The 13345-nt window shown below is 34.2% G+C and overlaps 1 protein-coding gene across 1 annotated transcript; it reads right to left on the bottom strand.

The window, feature by feature from the left end:
* Nucleotides 1-507: 507 nt before the first annotated feature.
* On the bottom strand, nucleotides 508-5171 carry LOC124360735. The gene is made up of 2 exons (XM_046814591.1): nucleotides 5022-5171; nucleotides 508-1450 (listed from the first exon to the last, which is right to left on the bottom strand). The coding sequence occupies exons 1-2, from the start codon at nucleotides 5038-5040 to the stop codon at nucleotides 633-635; spliced, it is 837 nt and encodes a 278-aa protein (XP_046670547.1). The 5' UTR covers nucleotides 5041-5171; the 3' UTR covers nucleotides 508-632.
* Between the last annotated feature and the right edge of the window lie 8174 nt (nucleotides 5172-13345).

The following is a 13345-nucleotide window of genomic DNA, read 5'->3' as shown; positions in this document are numbered from 1 at the left end:
AGTTTGAAAATGCTTTGTGCATAAATGTGCAAGTAATATAAAATCAAACGTTTAAACCTATTCGTGGGACTCCCGGTATATATATATATATATATATATATATATATATATATATATATATATATATTATTGCTATATAACTATATTATTACTATATTATTATATTATTATTATAAATATATATATATTATTATAAAAAATTACAGATAACAAATCATCAAATCGACTTATCAATATATATATATATATATATATATATATATATATATTTATAAGTCGATTTGATGATGTGTTATCTGTAAATTTTTAAAGACTACTTCTGGGGACTTTTACACATTAATAAAAATGTTAATACACATTATTGGTCAGTATTAGCAGAAATCACTTCATTGGCATTAATTATTCATGTCAGTGATTACAAATTTTAAATTATTGGCTTGGTTCCTCTTTTACACAATATTTTTATATGTTTTAAAATATAAATGTAATTGCGTTTTTAAAGTATTATGTTGTAATGGTTGTATGATTTAAGTTATTATTTTGTAATTATACAGAACCATATTTGCCAGTTTATTAATTATTAGTGTTGACTTTTTCGTTCAGAAATGAAATTGAAACCCTTATGACCTTCATTACTCGTTCTTCATTTCAGGATATAGTGTGTTGGAAACTAGAATAAGCATGCTACTTTTAAATTCTAATATTTGTCTTTTGTTAAAGTGCTTAGTAACGAATGGCAATATTTCATTATTGAAAAAACGATTTAATTCCTGTTTTGTTTCTTCCACTTGTTCTTCTTCTTCAAAGCGTCTTTTAATTGATCGGTGACGATTCTTGTATGGCATTCTTTCCACTCCTGAATCACTGCCATGATCAGAGTACGCTAGAAATGAGTTTGAAGTCTGTTCATTTCCACGTTGAATATTATCATTTACTTCTTCTTTTTTAATTAGTGGCATACTTTTAGTATTATTATCATCATCATCAGAATCTGATGAGATAAATTCAGGTTCATTTAAAACATTCTCAAACTTGGTCGGAGAAGCATCTCTTGAATTATCTATGTCACCGTTCTGACGTTGATTAGATTTAGTCAAATCAGATTCTTTGACTAAAGAAAACTGAGGATCTGCATTATCCATATCTTTTCTTGGTGGTGGTGTAGTCAGTCTGAAGTTAAATTCTGTTTCGTCATCTGAATAATTTAATAACTTAGAAAGACGTGATTTATTAGGCACTTCATTACCTTTGTTTTTTGCAGACTCCATGTACTTTAAATTTTGAGATTTCTTTAATACTCTATCCAGGAATCCCAAAGGTTCTAGAAACCCATTTTCATTGGAATAATCTTGAAACCCAGTCCCTTTCTCATCAGCCTTTCTTTGACGCTGCTTCCATTTCCTTTGGTAGCAATCTCGAATGTTTGTCCATTTGTTTCGGATAGATTCTTCTGTAACATATAATTTTTTTTTTAGAATAATATAGTAACATAGCATAAATACTACAATACATTTATACCAGGGATTGATAAATAATACAAAATACAAATACACTGAATTCATGGCGAACTCAGACATATGATTATTACGATTGCGTTCAAAATCAAATAAACAACCACGTTAGTATTTTAAAGTTTAATTTTGAAATCAGAACATCAAACTAACTACCACACTCTCATTTAAACTTTGTACTATATGAAACATTCTGATTTTAAAAATATACATTATTTATGTTTTTATCATTTGACCAGTTTACCTATTAAAATCATAAAACAAAATTCTCTACAATTTCCAGGCATATTTTAGATTTTTCTGATCATTACATTCAGCGATACCAATACTTTTAATTAAACTGTATATTACGTTTATAAATGTACTTGGCCTACCATGCTCTAGAGATGTCTTAGGAAAACCTTTTAAATAGCAAACTAACATCCCTGCGAGAAATTATTACCACTTAATCGTATCTTCGGAACTACTTGGTATCGTATCTTGGGAGTGCCGATGGCCGAGCGGTCTAAGTCGTTGGGACTTTGGGTCTGAGTTAGAGATAGCGCAGGTTCAAATCCTGTCTGTGACCGTTGCACATTTTATCAGTACAATCAACCTCGTACTGTATCGACTTTCCCCCTTATTCTGTTTGATAAGATCCTCGCACAGGCCAGTGGCCCATGAGGGCGGACAGCATAAGGCTTAAAAGGGGATCGGCCTCTCCATTAAAAAAAACAAATTCCGAATTTGAACTACTACATTGTAAGAGCTAGTGTTCGGAAACCTGAAGTCAGATAGAAAAGGCAAATGACCATATTACCATACAGAGTTTTGATATCGGAAATAGAGAATAACTATCAATTTTCATGGCATTTGTATCAGTATTTTTGTATTTATTAGGTTCTAATTTTAAAGTCTATGCACAGATGCCTGAAATAGAATGCGCAATCATTTGTACGTGAAAACTATAAAGCACCGGTAACTTGAATAATGAACCAATTTCATTATAGTTGTGCAAGTTTTTATGTTTTAGAAGTTTCGTTTGCACATTTAAAAGCGGCTGAGAATGAAGCAACTACTATAGCTGAGAGAAAACTATAAAGCACCGGTAACTTGAATAATGAACCAATTTCATTATAGTTGTGCAAGTTTTTATATTTTAGAAGTTTCTTTTGCACATTTAAAAGCGGCTGAGAATGAAGCAACTATAGCTGAGAGAAAACTATAAAGCACCTGTAACTTGAATAATGAACCAATTTCATTATATTTGTGCAAGTTTTTGTGTTTTAGAAGTTTCTTTTGCACATTTAAAAGCGGCTGAAAATGAAGCAACTATAGCTGAGAGAAAAGCATTCTTAGAGAGCAACTATAAGGTAACATGATTGTCGATGCGATATTTAAACTATTTAGTTAAGTCTCATTATAATGCAATTCTCTTGTCACGGCGCTAGTGGGTTAGAAATCTCCTCTCCGTGTAAGTTTAATGTGAGAGTACCTATCCTGCGTCAGCCTACAACTGCGGTGGTCGGCGCAGCGACCTTCCTTCCCTACGGTCCTAATTACTTTTCAGTGTATTTTACTATAACTTTGTATTATTCTTAAGGTAAGCATATTTATATTCTTGGCTAAAAACTACAGTAACTCTGTTTAGCAGTAACACATGTGTTTAAAGTAACCGTTATTAGTCAAGAATTACTCTGAACAAATATCACAAATTAACGACGATTTAAAAAAAATCAACATTATTGCAGACTTAAAACATAAACGACGAATAGTTAGTTCAGCTTCACAGATAGTATCGGTCTCGAAATATTGTTGTCAGTCAATGAATGAGAAGGAAAGTAAAATACCTAAGTACTGTGCAGTAGTTTACGTAAGTTTTTTTCGTTCCCGACGTTAGTTCAGTTAGTTTTCTAATTTAAAAAATTACGGGAAAGTTTTTATTTTTTTATGAACTGAATTATGAGTGGGCTACCGTGAAGTTGGTCCGCCCGAGGGATTAAATCTAATAGGAATGTTTAGTTTAGTTCTAGTTCACTTTCCTCTTAGTGCAGCCTCTTGACTCTGGCGCTGTCACAGACTTGACTCCTGGATTCTGGAGTAATGTTCGTCTGAAGAGATCCAAAAAAGTCGCCGACGAAAAAGATCAAAGTGGACTCTTTACATAGTTTCGACATCAGAGACAACTAGACTACAAAATGTAGTGTAATCTAGGTGAACAGTATTCGTACTGTTTCGTCAGGTACACAACTGATGAGACACTGCACTAAGAGGTCGGTGAACTGGAGCTAACTCAATATTCACCTAAAGGGGCCCATACACGGTCCGAATACTTGGCAGTTCAGGTCAAATACTGAAAATACTTAGACAGGCCGTATTTCAAAAACGTATTTTATTTAGAACTTACTACACACTTTCAATACACAGTCTACCATACTATATTACAACCCTCACTCGTAGGCCGCATCTATTTTGGGAGTCGTCGATTTTATAGGCCGAATACCAGAAAACAAATTTATTGAGGATCGTAATTCAAAAATGTACAATAAAATAGATATAGCTCCAAAAATAGGCGCAGCCTAAGAATTAAGGTACTAATATAATGTAGAAGACTGTGTTTTTAATGTACGAGTTATGCACAGTAAGTAATGGGACTGATTTAAAAATCGTAAGTTTTTTAGGTTTATGACCATCCATGGACAAATATTTCAGTACATAGCCTGTAAAATCGATAAAGCTCCGAAAATAGGCGCGGCCCATGAATGAAGGTTGTAATATTAATAATATAGTAAATTATGTATTGAATGTGTATGCCAAGTTTTATCAAAATCGGATCATGTTTTTGAGTTATGACCATCGATATATTTCTTTGTTTTAGTATTTGGCCTGTAAACTCGATATAGGTCCGAAAATAGGCGCGGCCTAAAAATGAGGGCTAGTTTGGGATATAGTAAACTATGTACTTAATGTGCAAAGTTTATTAAATTGTGCACTCATAGTACTGTAATCTGTTAGATTCTTTTTTCCTCAAACTAACCGGATTTTTGAATGGATCGAAAGATCAGCCTATTACTTTAATATTCGGTCCATGATTTGTGAATAATGCGTACCAACGTTCATTAGCGGAATCAGAAATAAAATGTCTTATTAATAAAAGATTTCACTGCGCCGGTGAGTAAAAAATTAAATTGCAATTAACTATGTTGTAAGTATCGTTAACATTCTATATCAGGTATTTTTACACCGTAATTTGTTTAATGTCCTTAACGATACTTATAAACACACACACACACACACACACACACACACACACACCACACACACACACACACACACACACACACACACACACACACACACACAACACACACACAATTATGTATTTTCAATCTTTTTAGTATATTTTAAAAACTACTTTTTATTATGTCCAAAAATTATTTTTTATAAATGTAGCTCTAGAAATTGTCGTGTGTCAATTATGATCCATTTGAAACTAGTTCAGTTTTCAAAAATAAAAACAATCTCACTCACCATAACGGTTTCTTTTCATCTCCACTCTTCTCGTTGTAGTTGGAATTCATTATAGAGCATATGTCACTCCACGCCCTCATCTTAACATCTCGTTTTCTGTAACCCTCGCGATCGTTATCCCAAATTACAGGTCTCTCTTTTTACCAACTGATAAGCTGATATTTATTTGGTTCGCTCATGATTCTGGTTATACTTGAAACAGTGGAACACAAAATAACAAACTGTAAACCGAAGAGAGCAGTAGAATACAGGTTACAACCGCTACACGGCGGACAGGAGCGGAGTCTACCACACGGAGAGACCTCTCAGTCGGACTATCGGTCGAAGACTGGCGGCTGGCGGCGCCGCGGTGGAGTGATGGAAGAACGATTCGCGTTGGGAAAACCAACACCGCACCAGTCGACAGGACACTCCGTGTTGCCGAAGCGGAACGATTGAGGTCGTGACGTCAAGGCCGATTGCCAGTGATTACGACGTTTCTCAATCTTATGTTTCGTGGTTTGAACTCGTGAATTCGTGGTTGAACCTAGTGTATTAAATATATTTTTAAATAAAAATCATTTCAGGGTTCCACTAAAATGCTTCTTGGTGTCTTAATAGGTTTTTAATTTTGTTAGAGTTCTGTTTTAATTATTTTATTATTTTCCTAATGCGTTTAATTGTGGCAATATTAAATAAATAAGCAAAGAACAAATTAAGTTATTGAATTATCATCATTACGTAACTGCAAAAAAAGATTTTAATATTTATATACTACTATTTATTTATATCCCTCTATAAATCTGTAGAACTGAAAACATTAACGTATAAATCATTTTTTATTCTAATTAAATGTTCAAGTATGTAGTTCACGGTGAATATATTTTGCATGGAATTCGATTAATGGTTTTGATGATTATTATTATTAATATTTCAAATTTGTACGAAGCTCATTCAGCAGTATTTCATGAGTAAAAACTGGTTCCTTCTTTTTAACCACTCCTTAATCCATACCCCCTTCTTTCTTTTCTTCTTTGGCTTTCACTAACAATGCGACCACAACACACGCTGCAGCATCCACGTCACACATCTTTACCATACACGGCACACGAACTGCCTTGCCCCTCGGTAATTCTGATCACTCAGATTGCGTAAAATTATTGAACTGTGTGTGTCCAATCCTTTCAATATCATTGCGCAATATATTGCACAATAATATTGACCGTGTATGGGCCCCTTTAGGCACGAGAATCTATCGATTTATGTTTTCAGTACATAGCCTGTAACATCGGTGTTCCTCCGAAAATAGATCTGGGTAAGAATGAGGTTAGTGACATCATATAGTAGACTGTGTAATTAATGAGTATGCCAAGTTTATTAAAACCAGCTCCTTGACTTTGAGGTATGACCATCCATAGATTTGTTTTTTCAGTATTTGGCTTGTCAAATCGACATAGCTCCGAAAATAGGCCTTGCATGAGAATAAGGTTTGTACTAAAGTTATAGTTGACTATGTAAAGAATGTGTGTGCAAACGTTTTAACAAAATCGGCTCTTACATTTTTGGCTACGGGATCATAGTTTTTCTCATGTTGGCCTTAAGATAAATATAGTCCCAATAGCTGCTCTGAATGGCAATTATAAAAGTATAAAGTACACTTTGTTTATCTAAAATCTTTATTGGAATTCCAGTTAAGTAGATTCTTAAATTTGGTTATGGATGTGTTCTATTTGTTCTCAAATTTATAAAATTGTAGTTTTGTCTAAAGGACTGGTTTAGAAACTAGGTTATAAATAGTTCAGGAGCGAGGTTAGGAGTAGGCTAATTCACGAACCAGGTTATGCGTGTCTGAGGGTTAGTTCTTTTTATGGGCAGTTTCACACCGCTTGAAATTCAGACAGAGTAAGTTATCGCAGAGCTGGCATTTCCAATGCATCTTGATGTAATTTTGCTTTGTGGAAAGTTATTCACCTATTTGCAAGGCCGAGGAAGGTCTTGGTGGAATATTTGTATCTAGTTCAGTTTTAGTGAATCTGAAGACTATCTGAAATCAAAAGGATTGGGTTACGTGCTATGATAAACGTGACGGAAGCCTACATGAAATGGATATGAGGTGTTTGCGTACATCGTAATTTAGTCTAGTCAGGTAGTGGTTAATTGTTTTTTTTAATTTTATCGAAAGCATATGGTAACAATAAAATAGAGTGTTATCTAGTGAATGGCTTACTAATGGGGTATAGAGCAGAGATGAATCCTTGGGCCTATGACGTTTATAATATATGTGAATGACATTATAACTATACTCTGACATTTTTTTCTTTTGCAGAGGATATTGCGACTGTATTTAAGTCACAGTTTTTATATGCATACGTAAGGGTCAGGCGCAACATTCCCAGAAAAATAGCTCATAACTTCAATTTTTCAATTAGTACCCTATTCTTCATGATAAAATGACAATTTACTAACATATAAAACTTTTGGAAATATTTTTGGCCTTTGGCAAGTTATTAATTAATTTACGAGATTTTTAACTTATACATGACTAAAGAAAACCACAGAATATTATATATAATCTTTCATGAATTGTTTATGTAGAGTATTTAATATGTATTTAAACTTCTTTTATACATAAAAATGTTTACTATTATATTATTTATTTAAAAGTTATGTTGAAATGTGTTGTTCTTTATTTATTTATTTTTGTGACTGTTGTTATGTATAGTTTACTGTTGAATTTTGTATTTTGTATTAAGGAACTATTAATGATTGTGTATATATATATAACACAACAAATGGGTGTGTTCCTAAGTGTAGTGCATTAAACAATAATAGCATAATGCCCCCTACTCCGGATAAAATGTTCGTAATTATGGCTAGTATAACTTATTTTTTCACAACGTGCGAATGTACAGGAGATACTGGTAAAATGGTTTTGTACGGATTAAAAGAAGATATCGAGGTTTTAATATTGCATTGCACTCTTTAGTTCGTCGTATGCTAGCGTACTTGTCGGCATTAGTTCCAAACTGAACCACCGCGGAGCAGCACCAAAAATTAAGCAAATTAATTTGTCTGGGTTTTCCGTTAATGTGGACCGATTTTAATTTTTAAAACTGATTTGTAATCTGGAAGTAGAATCAGCACTTAAGTTATAGATGATGCGGCAAAATATTTTATTTATAAAAAAATGATGCAACAGAACTTGTAATTTATTTCAATTTGAAAATGAAAATTTGCAGTTAAAGCATTGTGTATTTGTTATGAATTTTGAAACTTTTAACTTGTAACATAGGTTGAGTAGTTCGATCAAAATCCTTTTTATTCCTTATTTCCTGTGTTTTATCTCTCATAGTGTACGACCCCCGCGCCACGTGCCTCCTGGCTAAAAGTCCGGGACAACAAACCCGAAACAAAAACCGCGTCCGAGCTACGTCCGCACTGACGGTCGAGGTCGGCCGTCATGGTGAAAGAATTTGCGGCGCAGTTTTCAACCAGCAAGTCTACACATGTCCGCACTGACACTGACCGCCGTGCCCGCACCGTCACCGACACATCGGGCCGTCATGGTGAAAGATTTGCGGCGCAGTTTTCAACCTGCAAGTCCTCACATGTCCGCAACCGACATCTGACCGCCGTGCCCGCACCGTCACCGATGTGTGCCGTGAAGTTTGAATTTTGACGGGCACGGTGCGGTCTAAGGACGGCATCAGTCATGGATATACACATTCATTTAAGAAGTGAGGAAGAGGTTTTTTACAGTAAACTAGTAATGATTTTCTTAATGTGGGAAAAATTACTACAAAAACATTAGGTGGTATTTAAAACGTTTTTACAAATAAAAAAATTACAAAACATGTATAATTCGTGATTTTAGAGCTACTAAATTAAAATAATATAAAAATATTGTTTTGATTTACAAATATCAAGACTTTATTTATTTTACGCAAAACTGTATTTATTTTTTATGTATTGATGTTACTTGTGAAATTAGTTTCCTGTATTTAGTAGGGCTTGTTTCTGTTTTTTGTGAACTGTTTCTATGACATTTCATATTTATTTTATTCTTCTAACGGTACAGTCTAAAAATTAAAATATTTTATTTTCAGTTATAAGGTTTGAGAATATGAAAAACATTATACTTTGTAGTAAACATATTTTACAAATGTTTACTACGTTTTACCAGTTATTGTAAAAAAACTTACAAAAGACTATTTTGAAACTTGCTGAACGTATTTTTAAGTATCTGTCACTGTAAATTCCAAAAAAAATATGCTCTAGTTACAAACAGTGAGACTGTTTGCGCTCGTACTTTGTACGGACATGTCGGACCTGTGTGGTGTGCACGATAACCGAGCACTGTGCGAGTATGTGTCCGGGACCTTAGTCCTGGACTCTCGCATGAACAATCTGCTTAAATACTAACAACTTCCATTGCACGCACACAAAAATTCATTTTTACATTATGGCACAATAAGCTATGGCAATAAGCAGCCATAGTTGTACTGTAACAGTGTACGGTAACTTTGAAATTTTCAACTAAACTATTGCTAGCGCTTAAAACATTTCATATTATATATATATATATATATAATATACAATTATATATCATATTACAAAATTAGTCCAACAATGTGGTTGTTTAAAATTGCGATAGTGGCATGACTGCCTATTTATGGAACGTGCCATGTCAAATAGTGCGCCGGGATTATAAAATTGTAAAAAGTTAAGTTATTTTTTAAATAGCAATTTTCATTCTTCTATAGATATCCTTCAGACAAAAGACAGACAGGCAGAAGAGAGTTGTATACTTTTACCAGTCTTTGAGTTTTATAAATGTATTACTATTACTTATAATTATTAATGAACTATTAAACTTTACCATTTAATTTATATTTTTACTGAAACTGTTTATTTTCTGGTTAACCTCTCCCCTCAAAAGTGAAATAAGAAGTGCTGTTACCTCTAAGCTATTCTTATGCTTTCAAGTCATATACGTAACGTTATTTAATTACTGTACGTAAATTTATTAAACATAAAATGAATGTGTAGTCATATTATAACGTTTACATAGAAAAGTCGATTACATTTTTAACAGGCTCGAATATTTTTCAGACTTTTCTTGAATAATATATTTCAGATTTCTGAATTCAACAAATCTTAGAGAAAGTTGAATACTGCATGCGGATTGAAAACGGAACACGTATATTTGGGCACTAAATTCGAGTGTGTAATGACAGTAATAAATCTCTCTATTGCTGTAAAACAATTCACTTATTGTATAGCATCCGTCACTTTCATCTTAATTCTAAGCTAACTGTCCAGAGCATAAAACTAAATTTAATACAACATGTAAACAGGTATTTATTTAAACACATGACATAAAATATTATTGAAGTACAAGTATACACAATCAGTACAAGTAACTTCAAATTAAACTTGGTCAAATTAAACAGTATTTATACAAGAACTGTATATAATTTAAAAATATAAAATTATAAATACTTTTAACTTGTTATAACTTTAAAAAACAGATAAAATCTTAAAAATGGCTAAAACTTTAAAATACAATAAAAATCCTAAAAATATAATTTAAGACTTAAAACAGGTCGGCCCCTTAAAAACTGGCTCACGGCCCACGAACTCAGCAATGCCGTACAAGTCCCCCCTACTAAAATTGCTTTAATTTCTTTTTAAACAGTGTTTTACCTGTGTTTCTCACGTATACCGAGGGGAAGCAAATTGATCAATTTAGATCGGACCCTCACGGGGTAGAGCTTCATAAGCTCGGAGCCTGTACTGTGCGGCCCTTAACTCATCCCTCCCCCCTAGTGTTATTAGCCATGCCCGTCTCGCCACGTGTGGTTTTTGCATTTGTACCGACAGTATAAGGCAGCTTCTTAGACGTAGAGGGAGGGGGGGCGTCAGCAGTTCGAGCCTTCTAAAACTCTACCTACATGACTCTCTGAAACCAAGTTTTGCAATTAATTATTCTGATTGCTCTTTTTTGCAACACAAAACATATGGACATGTTGTGATGCGATCAACCACCATAGAGTAATGCCATGAAACATGTATGGGTATATGTCATTTTAATGTACCCTCATCACAAACGTTGGTCTGAAAAGCCTACTTAAGTTAGAGTAAAGTGGGACGATTTTAATCTACTTCTGGTCTAAGGTATTTCTGGTGCAGTAGTATTTGCCGTAGCGTTTGTATTTTTGCCCCAATCAAGAAAATATATAAGCTTAAAAATATATAATGCTTAAATTTATAAGCTAAAAATTCTCTTCTGTGAATAAGCGTTTAATCCAAGCGATTGACATCTACTTCCGGCCTAAGGTATTTCTGGCGTCGAAGGAGCATTTTAAAATAAGGAAAACCTAAAGAAGAAATTGTATACATACATTAGTTAATTCAACGGAATTTACTTCGGTTGAAAAGCGATTACTCTCGACGATTGCAGTCTACTTCCCTTCCCGTCTAATATACTTCTTGTACTTCCTGTGTATGCTTCCGGTGTGTGTCTGTTGAGTGCATAATACATATGTGTGTCAAATTTCACCTTTGTAGAACAGACGGCAGTTGAAGACCAGATTATAGGCTAGTTCTCTTTGAGGTTGCAGCCTGTATCAGTCCCTGTTCGAAAGTTCATCTGCATAAGAAATATTTACTTTGTCTTTTGAGAGTTTAAGCCAAGTGTATTTTTAATTTCAATTTCTAATCATCGGTTAGTTGAAAACAAAAATATGATTTTTTTAGGGGTTGGAACCAATTTCAACCCTAAAATAGGTGGTTTATCTTCATGAAAATGTTTATTCCATTTAACTCACGAGGCACGTGTGTGTGTCCAAATAGCATTTACAACGCATTCCATGTTTTTAAGTAGTAACTGGAGCGATCTGGAGTATAAGTTATATATTAACTTGTTCTTTGCTATCTCCATTACTACTGATCAATAGCTGCTTAGTGTCAGCTAAATTTGAGGTTAAAGCATAAATATTTCCATTTTTCCGAATTTAAAAATATTCCAGACAAATATTCTATTTTCCGATATTTTTATTCATTTAATATCTCCTCGCATTTCAACGAGTATTTTACATACCTCGATGGAGTTCCCCTCACCCATCGAATCTATCTTATCTCGTCGCTTTTTTTCGATCGCCGTGGATATCGCTACCTTGGTGTTGTCCGTTTGCGTTTGCTCGGTTCACTGGCGCGACAACAGTCGAGGCCCGGGGAAGAAGCGGGACGTCGCAGACAGTCGAAACTAACATTGTAACGACGCTGGAGTCGTGCCGGCGTCAAGTATAACACGTTTGCGATGTAATTGTGTAGTGCGTCCAAGTCGGTTACTAGGATCAACATCGCGGTAGCGCTATCCCGAGCCCCATCCTGTTGTTGAGACGGCGACGGCGCGGTGAAACTGGGTGCGAAGAGTGATGGAGCTGAGTCTTGTCCTTCCTGCCGACGAGCTCCTCATGCAGCGGAGAAATGGGGTGATCAAGACTGGCGGAGTGAAAGACTGAGGATGGCCTCCTGCCAACTACAGATAGCCCGTGTATTAGAATAGTGGAATGAGCAGTCCGCGCGTTCTCGCATCCATACTCCTCTGAATTTAATTTAGTTCAGTACCTGGCAAACATATTAAATTGTATCACTGTATTTTCAAACCCCATTCCGTAGTTTAGAACAGCATACATATATTTAAATTACATTTTCAAAGCTGGATGTTGCAGGATGCAGCACAATTAAATTGCAGGCAATCAATGTGACAAATCTCTTAAAATGTACCACTGTGTTTTAGCTTCGACTTTGAATTAAACACCTTTCAGTAATTTGGTACAACATACATATATATTACATTTTCAAAGCTGGAAGCTGCAGGATGCAGTGCAATTAAATTTATTTCATTAAACCTTGATTTTACAACGTAATTAATTACAGGCAATTAATCTTGTCTACATACAAATAAACCAATACATCGGAGTATTGAAAGACCCAAAAAGACGTAAGGAAGTCTAATGTAACAAAGTAACCTCGTTACATTCAGTGGCGTAGCTAGAAAACATTCGAGGGTGGATTAAACATCCAGGAGGATTAAAAAGAGCCCTACTCGCAAAATTCAAAATTTGTTTGTTTACAAGTGAATTCTCAATTTAATTGTACTTTTTTACTTGTACTTTAAGCCTTCTGAGTGATAATGGCAGACTTCAATAAATTATATAAATTATTGTAATTGTAATTGTATCATAAATCTGTATATTCGTAGCATTAGAGATCAGTAGGACTAAATTATTTTCATCATCTGTATTACATAAATATTTCTGTAATATAAGTGTAATATT

The sequence above is a fragment of the Homalodisca vitripennis genome, chromosome 4 (assembly GCF_021130785.1).
Source record: "Homalodisca vitripennis isolate AUS2020 chromosome 4, UT_GWSS_2.1, whole genome shotgun sequence".
NCBI classification, from domain to species: domain Eukaryota; kingdom Metazoa; phylum Arthropoda; class Insecta; order Hemiptera; family Cicadellidae; genus Homalodisca; species Homalodisca vitripennis.
This window is presented reverse-complemented; position numbering and strand designations above follow the sequence as displayed.